The sequence below is a fragment of the Terrapene carolina genome, unplaced genomic scaffold (assembly GCF_002925995.2).
Source record: "Terrapene carolina triunguis isolate 2854851 unplaced genomic scaffold, T_m_triunguis-2.0 Scaffold183, whole genome shotgun sequence".
Taxonomy (NCBI): Eukaryota; Metazoa; Chordata; order Testudines; family Emydidae; genus Terrapene; species Terrapene triunguis.
In genome coordinates this window covers 569,108-586,063 of record NW_020664534.1, presented here as the reverse complement: position 1 = coordinate 586,063, position 16,956 = coordinate 569,108, and the positions used below count along the sequence as shown (strand labels likewise).

The following is a 16,956-nucleotide window of genomic DNA, read 5'->3' as shown; positions in this document are numbered from 1 at the left end:
TTTAGGAAGGACAGGACAGAGAAGGACAAAGAGCAATATTTAGGAAGTACAGTATGATCAAAGCATGGTATTGTTTAAGCAATGACAAGATGATCTGTAAATGAAGGTAGATAAGGAAGTACTTCATATGGCAATCAACTTGCTGCTTCCTTTTAGTAAAGAAAAAAGTAATGGATGCTGTTATCTTCTGCAGAAAAGGCATTGCATTTACTCATCTATGCACTTAAATGCACACAAATAGAACTGGCAATAGAACCAAGGCAAAGTTTTAAGTAGAGTTGTCTGCTGCTTTCTCTCAGACAAATTCCAAAGTAAGGCCATGCCCTATCACCCTTTCATCTTTTTCTTTCCCTCAAATCATGGTGTTATATGACACTATGCATCCTTCTGCTCCAATGGAACCATAAAGCAGCTCTCCCCTGGCTGCATGGAAGGAGGTGGAGGGCTCTCTTGTTATCCCAAATAATGGAAAGACAGGCTGTATGGTTGGCTCTGGCTTCTCTCTCTTAGCCCCTCACCCACCTGCTAGTGAGATAGAAGCTCTCTCTTCCTCTCCCTCCCAGTGATGTTTCTCGGGCACCCATGACACTGAGTCACCTTGTTACGCCCCATGCCTCCAATGTGAGGGAGACTTGCTTGTGCTTAGCTGGGTGTCAGCTCCCTGACACCACCAGCCTGTTAGCCACCCAAGCCCTCTCCTCTGGGTTATGTCACCCTTTTCTTCACCTTCTAGGTTAACAATAGGTGCACCCTAGAATCCGAGTCCCCTTTGAATTGTACCCCTGTGATATCCAGCCCCTGATGCTGGCTACTCTCAGAAATTCCAGATCCTCTGCCCCCAAAGAAGCAGTGTACCTCAATTTACCAGTTTTACCTTAACCCACCACTCCTGCAAACCACACGGCACTTGTGAGCACTTACGATAAAACAAAAGCAGACTTATTTAAGAAAGAATACAGATGTAACTAGAAATGGGAGAAACTGATGAAACCAAGTGATTACAACACAAAACAATATAATTAAACTCGAACCTAGGTCTACACTTATCAATAGTTACCTCTCCTATGCAATAAGGCAGATTTTCCGCAAAGTTCAGTCTACTGCAGATCTGGCTGGTTTAATAAAAACCAGGATCCAAATGTTCACGAAACCCCCTTGCTTCCAATGGGTTTTCTCAGTGAATGGTCATGGAGTACCTCTCCCTCCTCTGTGTTATACTGAAAACAGCCTTTTGTTTCTATTCACAGATAGGGAGAACCCCTGGCTTGCTGTAAAGTTTCTTTTTTGCCTTTAAGTTTTTCGATTGTTTGTCGTTGCCTCTGATGGTTTCTCACTCAGAGTCTCAGTATTGCATAAGGCCAAACGATTGAGCCTTGCATTGCATCACTGACCAGAATGGGGTGATAACTCCCCCTTGCCTGAATGGGGCCATCACTGAGACACGTTAACTCTTGGTGACTAACTTCTACTCCTGGTCTGTAAAGCATTCTTTAAACTTAGATACCTTATTCCTTAACTATTACTCATACTTACATCTCGCAATGATTATGAATCTTGATGAGCTCTCTATAGATACCTTACACATTACTCTTTATGGATTAATATGATGTATGAGTTTTGTCAGATCTGAGATGCAAGATGTTTGCAAAGAACAAGGGACCCTATGCTACAGGGGTCTGTGTCACACTCCTTCCAGTTGATCGGAAGAAGGCTATCTATTTTTCCCCTTCCTAGGTTAGCAGTCATTGGCACTCTCTTTTCCCATGTTCATAATAGGGAGAGGCACTGGAAGAAAGCCTGGCTACTCTTTCTCCCTACTTAGTGACTGGTTTCTCGGTGGCTTCTTTTCTCTACCTTTTGCTATCATAAGAGGGTGGCTTCCGAACCACTGTATATTTTTGCTTAGAGCTTGGATCTCTTCTGTATCTCTAAGAAACACACGCCTGGAAGCCAGGAAATTCAAAGTTTACATTTGAAAGAAACCTCTAAATGTCGGAAAGTATGAAAAAAGTGGAGTTAATGCCCTCCCCAAACAACCTTAACTCTGACTGTGCGTTCCATCTACACCCTCCCACCCCTGCCCAAAAACATGAGACAAATATTAGCCATCATACTTCAAAATTGAGATCTTGAGCTGTGTAGCCCCAGCTACACTGGACATACAAACTGGATTAAATTGGACATACAAATGTGTATATCATTCACCACCTATTTGACCAAAGAAACTAGGTTCAATTCACTCTTCCTTAGACAACAGCAACACCAACATCACGGTGACTCTTAAGAGATGAAGGATGGTCTTGTGGTTCAAGCATAGGACTGACAGTTTGGAGACCTGGAATTTATGCTTGGCTCTGCCAGAGATTTCCTTTTGGAACTTGGGCAAGTCTCTTAATCCATCTGTGATTTATTTACAATGATGCCTGGTTACTGTGCAATGATATTGTAAAGCTAAAAATACGGACATTTATAAAGCACTTTGAGATTCTTGGATGCTATATAAGTAGGATAGTCTAACAACAATAATTACACTTTACATAAAAGTAAAAGACCTATCCAGCTGCTACCTGAGACTTCCTAATTTAGGCCCCAGCTTAACAAAGCACCGAAGCAAGTGCTTAACTTTAAACAGGTTCAAATAAAACACATACTTAAAGTGCTTTGATGGACTGGGGCCCTAACTCTCTGACATTAGGCACCAGAAATCATAGAAACATATTAATCCCTCACCACCTAGATTGTGTGCTGCAGACATTTAAACCTAGCGTACTCCTGCATTTAGGCTACACAAACCATGGTGGATGTAGTTTATGAAGTCTGCAACCACAGTATATGAATTTTAAGATTTCCTTAAATTTGTGGAGTTTAGGCTCAATCACCAGTGTATCATGTGTTGAACCTGCCAAATTTCAGGAAAATTTTTCATATGTCCATATGAGTCATGGCTCCTGGGTAGACTGCTCCTTCTGAGATCCCTTTCCAGTGACAGGCCCATGCCTCCACTTCTCTTTGGGATGGGACCATGCAGTCCAACCACACTCTGACTGAGTCTCCAGATTACACCCCTCCGGTTGCCAACAACGATATCTAGCAGGCTCATTGGGCTTGGTGCCTGTAGGAGTTTTCCTTTGGGAGCCTATACTTGGTGTTCTCCTCAAGCCTCTTGGGAAACATGACTTAGTCTTGGTGCCCCCTTTCTCTTCGGCACCATGCTGTAACCTGTTAGCTATAGACCCTGATTCTCAGTCAGTCTGGGCGTCTCCTTGCATCCTTGTCAGTGCTCACTGACACTCTCTGGGAAGCCTCTCTCAGCTCCCCTGACCCCTCTCCTTTTTCTAGGCCCAGGGTCCACAAATGGTTTAGTGTCCTCCTTTGATTCTATACTTAGTGTTGGGAAGATTAAACCTGGATGGAGTCACATTCCCCAGTTAACAGCTTCCCCATTGTTCCCTCCAGGACTCTTATCCCTTTATTGTTTTGCCATTCCTGTTTGGTCCTTTTAACCACCTCTTTGATTTAGCTCCATTGCAAGTAACAGATCACACAAACACTCCACTCCCCATTCATGAAAAATAATACAGATATTCCCCAGTTCTTCACACCTATCTCATATGAAGTGTTCTCAGAGTGGTAACATAGGAGGGCATTTATTTATTTTATTAATATTTGTAAAATGCAAACACTGAATGTCCAGGTTTTTGGATGTGTGTTTTTAAAAAAATACACTGTTCCATTAATTCCCCACCCCCTGCGAGTTATTAATACATATTTTCTTATCTTATCTCCAGTTCAGTAATGATTTTTGTCTGGGATTGATACATTTTGTTCCAAAACCATTCATCATTAAATAGGAAAGCCTCATTTGTTTTGGCACTCATCTAGTTTTCAGCATGCTCTACATAACAAGATTAGCTGTATGAGAGTGCTGAGAAGCACATTAACATTACTTTTTAAGGGTATGTTTGGTTCAGAGTGAGCTGTTTGTTTTCCTTTGGGCATAGTGGCACTGAAATGCAGCCAGACATTTTGCAGTGGGACCTCAGCAGGTATGTTCATTTTGTTATTCGCATTATGATAGATTTTTTTTTTTTTTTGCAATTCCAGGGAAAACTAATTCCTCTGAAACATGGCTATGCAGAGTTCTTGTGAATAAATAAAAAACAGAAAACCATAGAAGCATCTTGGGAAGTAAGAGCATATCTGTATATTAATCCATACACAAAATGATGAGAAAAATAAAAGGAAGGGGAAAAATGAAGCAAAAACACAAAGTAATCTGTGAGAGGCATTCAAAGGAAGGGAAAGGGGCAGAGGACAATGCTAAGTGCATTTTCCAGAGTAAGAAAGCAATCCAGGCTTTGTGCAGTTTATTTATTATACAAAGGTTAGATTGTGACAGCAGGAGCATTCCAGGCTCCAGAAGACAATTTCCTTCTTGCTCCCCGATTTGCTCCAGGGAGAAGTGATTTGCTGATGGCTTATATCAGCAGCAGACTACTACCCCTCACCCCACCATGCTTGCTCAGTTCCAGTAGCCAGTGTGTACTGAGAGGGACAGAATCAAAGGTCTGTCCATTTCTCTCTCACCTGCTCTGGGTGGAAGAGAGTAAGCAGTTTGTACAGCACCCATGATCCCTGTATGCCCATACCAAATCTCTGTTCCTATGTGGATGCACAGTCTGGGCCAGAATGCAGCCCTACAGTTACTAAAGATAAGAGTTAAAGTAGCAAGTGAATTACTCAAATCTCCTAGATCGAAGATTAACCAGATGGGATTTTTCCTTCTTTTCTTTCTTCTTTCTTTAAAGGTTAAATATATTGAGAAATGTTTTTGAATTAGGAAAATGTTAACAAAAGTAACATTACCAAACAGTACTGTAAGAATGTAGCTAGGATGCAGCTCCCCTAGCTTTCTTTGTGCATGAGCTCTGGCTTTTAAGGCTGAAAGGATCTCCAGTTCAAATCCTAGGGATTCAACTTTTCTATCAAGTTCATATGCCATAGCACAATTTCAGGAGACCTTTAAAAAAAAAATCACTTTAGGATTCGTGCGGCGGGGATTTTGCCATATTTAAATATTATTTCTATTAAATAGAGGTTTTGGAATAGAAACGCTAAGGTACTGTGCAAAAGACAGCTGCATAATTCTGGGGGACAGATTCTTTTATTATCTACTAATCAATGTGTATAACTGCATTTCTTTCCTATCTTTCCTGGTTATTTTTCAGTGAATTGTGTTGTTTCTGAAAGTGCGTAACTGATATCACTAGCTAAAGGCAGACATAGGGTTATTTCTACTCTGCAATCAAGGGTGGGAAGAAGGGTGATTGTAGCACGTGTTGACATACACAAGATAGAATTAATCTAGCTAGTACGAGCATTAATAGCAGCAAAGCGAAGCTATGGAACCACAGGCTTCCAAACAGGTTGTACAAGCCCACCTGGGATTCTGGGTACATATATGGGCGGCTAGTCTATGTTCAAGTCCGTGCTGCCACAGCTTCACTGCTACTGGTAGCTGAGCTAGATAGATTAAAGCCACTTTGAGAATGTCTACATATGTTGCAATCCAGCTGCAGTGTAGTGATTGCAGTGCAGTGTTGCAGGCAACCTCCCCATGTAACTGTGACAATTCGCCATTCTTCCATTTTTATTCTTTTCCCATGTAAGAAACATCTATTGGGAATTACATTAACAATACCAAACTCATTTCACTATGAGTGACCTAGAGAAGTCAGGAGCAAAGGTCTGTAGAAGTGAAAGGGTAATACAAAAATTGGGAATCTGTTTCTCAGAACTAAAGCCCCCTCCATGTGAATAACTCCACTGAAGTCTATGGGAGTTCTGCATCCAAAAAGGTCAGCAGAATTGACCGTCCGCCCTTCAAGACTGATTTTGGTTGAGTGGGTTTAAAAAAATAAAGGGATATGTATTTTCTTTCTAGAATTGGAAAGGTTACATTTTCTTGGTATTCATGTAAGCCATAGTGATAAGATGGGGGACTCTATCCTGGGAAGATTTGGGGTTTGCGGTGGTTATTCAGCTGAACACGAGCTCCCAGTGTGACACTGTAGCCAAAATAACTATTGCAATCCTGGGATGCATAAACAGTGGAATCTCGAGTGGAACAAGAGTGGATATTTTACCTCTATATTTGGCATTGGTATTACTGCTGCTGGAATACAGTGTTCAGGCTTCATGACCACAATTCAAGAAGGATATGATAAATTGGAGAGGGTTCAAAGAAAATCCACGAGAATGATTAAAGGATTAGAAAACATGCCTTATAGTAATAGACTCAAAGAGCTCAAGCTATTTAGAGAAGGTTAAGGAGATAAGGGTTGACTTGACTACACTCTATAGGTCCCTACATTGGGAGCAAATATTTAATAATGGGCTCTTCAATCTAGCAGAAAAAGATTCAACACAATCCAATGGATGGAAACTGAAGCTAGACAAATTCAGACGGGAAATAAAGCAAAAAATTAACAGTGAATGTAATTAACCATTGGAACAATTTACCAAGGGTCATGATGGATACTCCATCCCTGACCGTTTTTATCCATGAAGACTTCAAGATGTCTTTCTTGAGTGGTAACAGCTAATTTAGAACCTATCATTATATATGTGTAGCTGGGATTATTTTTTCCAATGTGCATTACTGTGCACTTACAATGCCATTTTGTTGCCCAGTCAGCTAGTTTTGTAACTCTTCACAGTCAGCTTTGAACTTAACTATTTTGAATAACTTTTTATCATCTGCAAAATTTGAAATGAATATTCCATTACTAGGTGTATATTTACTATGCACAGCAGCCATATCTTTTCCCTTCCATGCATAGAAATATAAACTAATCAGAAAAACTAAAGTTAGCAATAATATCATGTGACTTCATGAATTTTTTGGGGGTGAGTTTTGTTGGGATTAGATTAGCTAAACATTTTACCGTGTGCCACAATTGAGTGGTGGAAAATAAAAGCAACATTACTTGACTACATTTAAATGGATAATTCCTATACATGTAGATCACAGAAAGTCCTTGATTCACCAATATGCCCACATAAGCAATCTCCTTAAACAGAGGAGTATGTGTCATGCTGGAGAGGAGCCGGTGGTTGTGGTACACGTAGGTACCAATGACATAGGGAAAGGTAGGAGAGAAGTCCTGGAGGCCAAATTTAGGCTGCTAAGTAGGAGACTGAAGTCCAGGACCTCCATGGTGGCATTCTCTGAAATGCTTTCAGTTCCACACACAGGGCCAGGTAGACAAGCAGAACTGCAGGGTCTCAATAGGTGGATAAGAGGAGGGTTTAGATTTATTAGGAACTGGGGAACCTTTTGGAAAAGGGGGAGCCTATACAGGAAGGATGGGCTCCACCTAAACCAAAATGGAACCAGATAGCTGGCACTTAAAGTTAAAAAAGTCGCAGAACAGTTTTTAAACTAAGGGATGGGGAAAAACTGAAAGGTACGGAGGAGCACATGGTTCGGACAGAAGATTCTCTATGTCCTAGTAAGGAGGACAGGATGGAAGATGATAAAATATGGGTAGGATCTGATGAAAAACAGTCAAATGAAAAAGAGTCCCATTCAATTACATCACGAATTGGCAGATACCTAAAAAGTGACAATTTTTTAAAGTCCTTATATACAAATGCCAGAAGTCTAAATAATAAGATAGGTGAACTTGAGTGCCTTGTATTAAGTGAGGATATTGATATAATAGGCATCACAGAAACTTGGTGGAATGAGGATAATCAATGGGACACAGTAATACCAGGGTACAAAATATATTGGAAGGATAGAAAAGGTCGTGCTGGTGGGGGAGTGGCACTATATGTGAAAGAAAGCGTGGAGTTAAATAAAGCAAAAATCTTAAATGAACCCAACTGTACCATAAAATCTCTATAGATAGTAATTCCATGCTTGAATAATAAGAATATAGTAGTAGGGATATAGTACCAACCACCTGACCAGGAAGGTGATAGTGACTGTGAAATGCTCAGGGAGATTAGAGAGGCTATAAAAATAAAAAACTCAATAATAATGGGGGATTTCAACTATCCCCATATTGACTGTACATGTCATCTCAGGACAGGATGCAGAGATAAAGTTTCTTGACAACTTAAATGACTGCTTCTTGGAGCAGTGCATCCTGAAACTCACAAGAGGATAGGCAATTCTTGATTGAGTCCTAAGCGGATCACAGGATTTGGTCCAAGAGGTGAATATAGTTGAACCACTTGGTAATAGTGACCATAATATAATTAAATTTAACATCTCTGTGGTGGGGGGGAAACACCACAGCAGCCAATCATGATTGCATTTAATTTCAGAAAAAGGAACTATATAAAAATGAGGAAGTTAAAAGATACAGTCCCAAAAGAGAAATCCCTGAAAGCCTCATGGAAACTTTTTAAAGACACCAAAATAGAGGTTCAACTTAAATGTATACCCCAAATTAAAAAACATAGTAAGAGAACCAAAAAAGTGCCACTGAGGCTAAACAACAAAGTAAAAGAAGCCATGAGAAGCAAAAAGGCATCATTTAAAAAGTGGAAGTTAAATCCTAAAATAGAAAGGAGCATAAACTTTGGCAAATGAAGTGTAAAAATATAATTAGGCAGACCAAAAAAAGAATTTGAAGAACAGCTAGCCAAAGACTCAAAAAGTAATAGCAATTTTTTGTTTGTTAAGTACATCAGAAGCAGGAAGCCAGCTAAACAGGTGGGGCCACTGGACAATTGAGATGCTAAAGGAGCACTCAAAGACGATAAGGCCACTGCGGAGAAACTAAATGAATTCTTTGCATCAGTCTTCATGGCTCAGGATGTGAGGGAGATTGCCAAACCTAAGACATTCTTTTTAAGTGACAAATCTGAGGAACTGTCCCAGATTGAAGTGTCATTAGAGGAGGTTTTAGAACAAATTGATAAAATAAAGAGTAATACGTCACCAGGACCTGATGGTATTCACCCAAGAGTTCTGAAAGAATTTAAATGTGAAATTGCAGAACTACTAACTGTGCTATGTAATCTATCATTCAAATCAGTTTCTCTACCAGATGACTCGAGGATAACTCATATGACACCGACTTTTAAAAAAGGCTCCAGAGGCAATCCCACCAATTACAGGCCAGTAAGCCAAACTTCAGTACCAGGCAAACTGGTTGAAACTATAGTAAAGACCAGAATTATCAGACACATAGATTAACATGATTTGTTGCGGAAGAGTCAACATGTTTTTTGTAAAGGGAAATCACGCCTCACCTATCTATTAGAATTCTTTGAGAGGGTTAACAAGCATGTGGACAAGGGTGATCCATTGGATATAGCGTACTTAGATTTTTAGAAAGCATTTGATAAGGTCCCTCATCAAAGACTCTTAAGCAAAGTAGGCTGTCGTGGGATAAGAGGGAAGGTCCTCTCATGGATCAGTAACTGGTTAAAAGACAGGAAACAAAGGGTAGGAATAAATGGTCAGTTTTCAGAATGGGGAGAGGTAAATAGTGGTGTCCCCGAGGTCTGTACTGGGACCATTCAATATATTCACAAATGATCTGGAAAGAGGGGTTAACAGTGAGGTGGCAACATTTGCAGATGATACAAAACTACTCAATATAGTTAAGTCCAAAGAAGACTGCGAAGAGTTACAAAGGGATCTCACAAAACTGGGTGATTGGGCAACAAAAGGACAGATGAAATTCAATGTCGATAAATGCAAAGTAATGCACATTGGAAAACATAATCCCAACTACACATATAAAATGATGGGGTCTAAATTAGCTGTTACCACTCAAGAAAGACATCTTGGAGTCATCATGGATAAAAACGGTCAGGGATGGAGTATCCATCATGATCCTTGGTAAATTGTTTCAATGGTTAATTATGTTCACTGTTAATTTATGCCTTATTTCCCGTCTGAATTTGTCTAGCTTCAGCTTCCATTCATTGGATTGTGTTGAATCTTTCTCTGCTAGATTGAAGAGCCCTGTAGCGGGGTGGTCACCCATTCCTGCCCTGAAAGGGCTTGAAGCCAGCCCTAGGAGAGGGCTGGGGCTGCGAGCTAAAGGCTTGCTGATTGGGGAAGCAGCCACAGCAGTGCCACGCCCCAATCAGACTGCAGCTGGCCCTATAAAAGCCAGTGAAGCCAGGAGCTGAGAAGGACTCTCCCTCTAGCTCTTGAGGGAGAAGGGCCTGGCTGCCTGGGAGCTGAGAAAGAGTACCTAAAGGGGCGCTGGGCCGGGGAAAGGCCAGATGAGCTGGGGAGCTCCGGCCTGGAAAACCCCCAGGCTGCAGGCTTTGTTAAGGGCCAAAAGGTACTGGGGTTGCAACAGGGCAGCCCAAGGGTAGGCAGAGGCAGCAGGTCCAAACCCTCCTGGCCAATGATGAGTGGCAATTATACTGCAGTCTGCCCCAGTGAGCGGGGGCTAGATGGTGACTGGCAGTAGCCAAAGACTGAGGCGAGGTGGGGATAGGGGGTTGGGGGTTCCCTGGGGGAGGACCCAGAGAGACCGCGGGGTACTGCAGGGGGCAGAACCCTGGCAGAAGGGGCACCGGGGTCCGGGAGGGACACGGGGGCCAGAGGCAAGGCGAGACACAGGTCTGCAGAGGGTACTCCTGGGTCAAAGAGCTAATTCCCAGGACGACCGACAGGAGGCGCCACATGGGTGAGTCGCCGCCCCGTTACAAGCCTATTATTAAATATTTGTTCCCAATGTAGGGCCCTATAGACTCATTTAACAGGGATTTAGAAATTAACAACAAAAATGTGATTAATTTGACAAACATTGTGTGTCAGGATTAATATTTGCTTAGGATGGGTGGTTGTTGCTTTTACAACTCAAGAAAGAGATCTTGGAGTCATGGTGGATAGTTCTCTGAAAACATCCACTCAATGTGCAGCGGCAGTCAAAAAGGTGAACAGAATGTTGGGAACCATTAAGAAAGGGATAGATAATAAGACAGAAAATATCATATTGTCTCTATATAAATCCATGATACGCCAGCATCTTGAGTACTGCATGGAGATCTTGTTGTCCCATCTCAAAAAAGATATATTGGAATTGGAAAAGGTTCAGAAAAGGGCAACAAAAATGATTAGGGGTATGGAACAGCTTCCATATGAGTAGAGATTAATAAGACGGACATTTCATCTTGGAAAAGAGATGACTAAGGGGGGGTATCATAGAGGTCTATAAAATCATGACTGGTGTGGGGAAAGAGAATAAGGAAGTGCTATTTACTCCTTCTCATAACACAAGAACTAAGGGTCACCAAATGAAATTAATAGGCAGCAGGTTTAAAACAAACAAAAGAAAGTATTTCTTCAAACGCACAGTAAACCTGTGGAACTCTTTGCCAGAGGATGTTGTGAAGGCCAAGACTATAACAAAGTTCAAAAAAGAACTAGATAAGTTCATGGAGGATAGGTCCATCAATGGCTATTAACCAGGATGTGTCGGGGATGGTATCCATAGCCTCTATTTGCCAGAAGCTGGAAATGGGCGACGCGGTGGATCACTTGATGATTACCTGTTCTGTTCATTCCCTCTGAAGCACGTGGCATTGGCCACTGTCGGAAGACAGGATAGTGGGCTAGATGGACCTTTGGTGTGACCCAGTATGGCCATTCTTATGTTCTTAGAGGTTCCACATGGAGAATTTTAGAGAATGCTCTTCACTCCGTTAGGCTTTCTCAGCTCATAGGATCAGCATATAATTGTGAATTAATGCTAAGCATATATCCTACAACTCAGACATGGAGGATGTTTGTAGCTGGGATCCTACTGCTCAGATGATACTCAATTTCTCCTAAATACAAATACTATCCTGGTCTGATTATTCTTCTTCCCTCTCCTATAACAAGCCCTTCTGGGGAAGGCCCAATCACTCACTCTCTCCTGTTTTCACATCTTCAGGAAATGGCCCACCTCCCTGGCTCAGATCTTTAGTGACTGACCACTGGCTTGTACCTACATCCTGTTCTACTGTGATCGGGTCAGCATGCAGGCCCACTTCCTCTCTCCATCTCCCTGGATATTTCTTCTGGTGAGCAGATAAATGGCCACTTTTCCCTTCTCTCACTTCCTGATGCAAAAGAACTCGAAGAAGCTCCTTCAGTCCTGTTGCTGCCACTTATTCTGGCCCTTTAATACAGAAACGCTCCATGGTATACTGGCATAACAGGAACCCACCCCCCCTTGCCATTATCTGAACTGGTGAAAAGCGCTGATGCTATTTGGCAAATTAAATATTTAATTTGCCAATCCTTTGGGTTAGTGTCACATTTTAACTCCTCAAGAATGTTACAGAGAAATTAGGGTGCAATGCAAGTATAAAGCTTCAGTTCCCTAATACTAGACCTGAAATTTTTCATGTCTACCTTAAACCCTTTGCAAAGAATCAGAGCCCTTCCTTTACCTGGGACTAGTCCAAAAGGAAAATCTTTTGAGATAATAATGTGTCTCTAAAATTCTCTCCCAGATGAGGAAGATTTCCAAAATTTGAAAGGTTATTGCCAGGAAAGATCTACAAATGATTGTGAGTCAACAACTTAAATACAATACCAATATGGGTCTGATGCATTTTGTTTCTTTACCAACTTGTCTGAGCTGTTGGCCATAAAATTGTAATCAGCTTTGGGTTTTTCATGCCAAAGGCAGGATAGGGGTAGCTTCATATGCGATGAACCACTCATGTCTAATCGAAATTCCAGATTTGGATTTTGAGACAGCTGGAAACTTTTATTAAGTACTGGCACTTCTTAAAACTTTATTTGGACTGAGTGAAACTGCATCAGTTTAAAAGAAGATTAAAAAAAAAATCAGAGGATCTTTAAAGATCAAGAGAAAGTTCATCTTATTTTTACCAAAGTAGCCTGAACACAGTCAGTGAAATTTATCAGGTAACAGCTAAAGAGAATCTAAATTAGTAATCTATAATAAAATCTGAAAGAGGCTGCACTTGACTCTTATGTAATATATTTTTATCTAATAAAAAATAGATACTATACATATAAAACACTATAATATTTAAGTTTGCAAGTCAGGACTTTCCCAAATGGGAACCTAATGTTACACACCTAAACCCGTATAGAAGCACCTAAATATGTGGTCAGTAAATTGATATATGGAATGATTTGGCAGCCTAACTTTAGGGTTGTGTTATTTATATTCTTGGCCATATTCTTCAGTAAGGTGCCCTCAATTCCTACTCTATTCTTTGTTGAAAACAGACATTGTGCATGAATTTGTCCATGCAACATGTGGAAGATTTTCTTTATGAACACTTAGTCTTGTTTTGTCCAAATCCAGAAGCTGCTATGAATCCAGAAGCTTTTATAGTCAATGACAAAGAAAAACATAATATTGATTTACCAAAGAATACAGAGTACATTATTCATAGCGGAGGGAATCCTTAAAGGAAGGTTAGTGAATGAAGCATAACATCTAAAGTATGGCATTCACTAAAAAGAAAGCTTCACAAATACTTGCCACAGTGGATTTGATTTTGCCACTTACATCTGTGATCATTTTCCCCCTGGTCTTGTTTCTTTCCCTGTGGTTGGCGCGTTTCTGCTTCTGCTGCAAAACTCGTTCCCTGGTGGTGCGATACTCTAAAGCAAATTCACTAATAATTTTGCAGAACTTATTGATGTTGACTTCACGGATTGCGTAAGGAGGATGACCCATAAATAACAAAAATGCATGGAACCTAAAAACAAAATGAATTAATGACAGCTTTTAAAAATGAAAAAAAAAAAACAACATTCAAAAACTTTAGATTTCCAGTAAAAAAAGATTCCAATTGATCCATTTATTGTCTTCTGAGCTCTCATCTTTTTTTTTTTTTATGCTGTGGAATTTTCATGGATTCCTTAAACATCACTGGCATGGTTTATAATTAAAAACATAATGCAAATAAATGGCTAGTCTATGATAACTTCATCCCAACCCATTTCCCCATGCTGATATAAGAGATAAGATGTTTATGAAACTCCATTCATTTTATTTTACCAATTTGGCATGTGAATGAACAATTTCATTTCAGATATTGAAAAAAAATTGTGTTTTAATTCCATTTGTTTGTATTAAGCAACTTCAAAGAGGCTGTTAAGAAGTTGGGGAAAGTCTAGACAAGAAGAATGAAGATTTACAGGCTAGCAACACAGGAAGAGAAGCATTTCTAGTTCAAAAAGAAAACCATAAAACGTTGTAACATCCAAATACTTTCAGTCTGGGGTGTTTTGAGTTCACAACTTTACTGTTGATTCAGTATTACTCACAGCTTTTTGTATTATTTGCAGCTTTGCTGCTGCTGCTTCTGTACTACATTATTCACAGTGGACTACTGAATGTATAGATCTTTGTGAATCTATTTTTATCTACTGTGTCCATGCTAATTAAAACACTCATTACAATGGAAATGAAAGATGTGATTGAATAAATAAGGTATCTTGGAGAGGCTTAGACTAGTAGTTACATTATGTAATTTAAAGTAAAGAAAACACTATTCTACTTATTTTCAAATCCAACACAATATATGTGATAAACCCAGTAGGAAACTTGTAAGTTCCTACTTTCACTACTACTCAGCTATATTTGGGGTACTACTTATTTAGAAGGTGGAATAGAATTCATGAATGAGAAAACAGATGGGCTGAACTAACATCCCAGATCTGTACAGTCACACATTTGGGCCTGTTTGAACTCCCTTTGGTAATTCTGTGTACAACTATATATTATTTCCCCATCTGCAAAATGGGGGTAATGATACCATTCTCCTTTGTAAAGCAATTTGAGATCTATGGATGAAAAGCACTACATAAGAGATAGGTATTATCATCATTATTGGGCATATTTAAATCATCTGTGTGAGTTTATGAATCTGGAAATATACTAGCAGTGGCACTTGTGTATATATGAGCATTAGCAGATTGTATAAGATACGTATAGTACTAGCTCCAGATACAGAACTTGTTACTCAATCTTTACTATGGCAAATATATCATTAAAGACACAAGGAAATTGCCTGAGTAGGATTTCAGGATTTTACCACAGCGTGTAGTTATATGTAAGAAAATAATTGTCAGTCGTCGTTTTTCTCAGCAGAAATACAATATTCAGCTGAAGTTAGGAAATATCGGGAACAAATGAACATCTGTTATAAAGAACTCACAACAGATATGTTGGTAAACATACGTCTTGAAACGTGGTTTGAAGCACATTGAAATAAGTAATTGAGGTTGTTCCCATCAGTGCCCTAATGCTGTACCTGTTAATTATTCTTCTGTGAACAATCTTCAGAATTATGATTCTTTCTGCACAGTCTTTAAGGAACTCCGACATTTTTTGCTTCAGCGTTGGCTTCATTTCATGCTTTGCTATAGCCTTAAGGTGATCCCATGATGCTTTGCACCTTTTCTCCATCTGACATAAGTTGTCCTGAAGTTGTTCAAAGTCAACCTAAAAACAAGTGAAGACATCAGCCACTTTGATCTCAAACACCACAGCAGTAATCTTGGGTATCTGAACTGTTTCATCTTTATACAACAAGGAGGTGGGGAGGGAGATGTAGCTTCACTGACACTGCTATATACATTAATACAATAGTAATACTTGTCCGTGTCTCTACCCTCAGTGTAAGCATGTGAAATGTTAGAGAAATTCTGAAACAGAAAGAAATGTAACTATGTGTGGTTGCCATATAGATGTAACATCTAAAGAAAGGAGAATATCTTAATTTTCTGCTACATTTGTATAAAATGTTTTAGTAGATCCTTCTCTTTGCAGTCAACTGCACTAGGGACGATCAGAAAATTTGTGCATGCACCAAGGCAGCAAAAGGGTTTTTTCTTCTCTTTCTCACTACCACCTTACAGCTTTTTAATGTGTCTGACAATCACTATAGTGTCTAGATGCCAATGTTTCCCCTTGGTATGTCCCTACTCCGTGCACTGTCTTGTTGAAAGACTATGTTGTATTCCAAATGGTCAGTTCGCGTGCCAGAACTTCAAGTTTTATTCAAAGGAAGTGTAATCTAGTGATCTCAGTACAAACTTACATCTCTGGATACAAAGTATGACACTGTTAGCTTATAACACAATCTTTCTAATAGCTTTGAAAGTCTGTGTCAACACAGTTAAAATAAATTATTACATCCTCAGTAACACTTATCAGGAGAGAAGCCAATAAATTCCATAAGAAGGTGAAACAGAGGTTCTCTCTTATACATCAACCAAAAAAGGTGTTCAAATTGCAGTGGTCTACGCAAGTGATTTTGGATATGTTTATAAAAACAGGGGAGTATGCATGAACTATCCAGCCACAGTACAGCACATACACAAAGCAAATGGAAACAGCAGAAGTCTCCAACATGGTCTCCTTGACATCCCAAGGAAGAATAAATTTATTTTCAAACAACAGTTCAAAGTAGAGATGAGCCTAAGCCATAAAATACAGATTTAGACTCAGATTCCAAACATGCCAGAGTTTGCGGATGTTTGGGTCTGGTATTTTTGGCCCATCTCTTATTGCAAAACAGAAAACAGTTCTGTATAAGGGGTTTCTTCTTGCTCGTAGGATCTGAAGGAACTGTAGCTTAGTAAATGTTATTTTCAAAGGTTTCTAACTGAATATATTCCTATGCAGTACAGCTATTCATTTATTAATTTTAATTGCTTTTGCGATAAGAACACTGTAGTCCCACAACAGTACATATGATGTTTTTACAAAACTTAGTAATATATAATTTATCATATATAATAGGAAATTAATATAGTTATTAATTGTTCATTGTTGGTAACATGTCCGTAACCAAAATTATAATGCTGACTAAGTACATACATAACAAGACATTTTAAATGACCGAAGAAGGTGATACAAGCATATACAGATAAAGAGTGAAATATTAGCCCCACTGAAATCAATGGGAGTTTTGCCATTGACTCCAGTG

The 16,956-nt window shown here is 39.6% G+C and overlaps 1 protein-coding gene across 1 annotated transcript in view; it reads right to left on the bottom strand.

Moving 5' to 3' along the window:
• Window positions 1-16,956, bottom strand: part of FHOD3 (formin homology 2 domain containing 3) — a 563,825-nt gene that overhangs the window by 29,527 nt on the left and 517,342 nt on the right. Inside the window, exons 22-23 of the mRNA XM_026654142.2 lie at window positions 15,277-15,467; window positions 13,524-13,716 (exon numbers count right to left, since the gene is read on the bottom strand). Of these exons, the coding sequence (XP_026509927.1) occupies window positions 13,524-13,716; window positions 15,277-15,467 (384 nt within the window). The remainder of the gene's footprint in view (window positions 1-13,523; window positions 13,717-15,276; window positions 15,468-16,956) is intronic.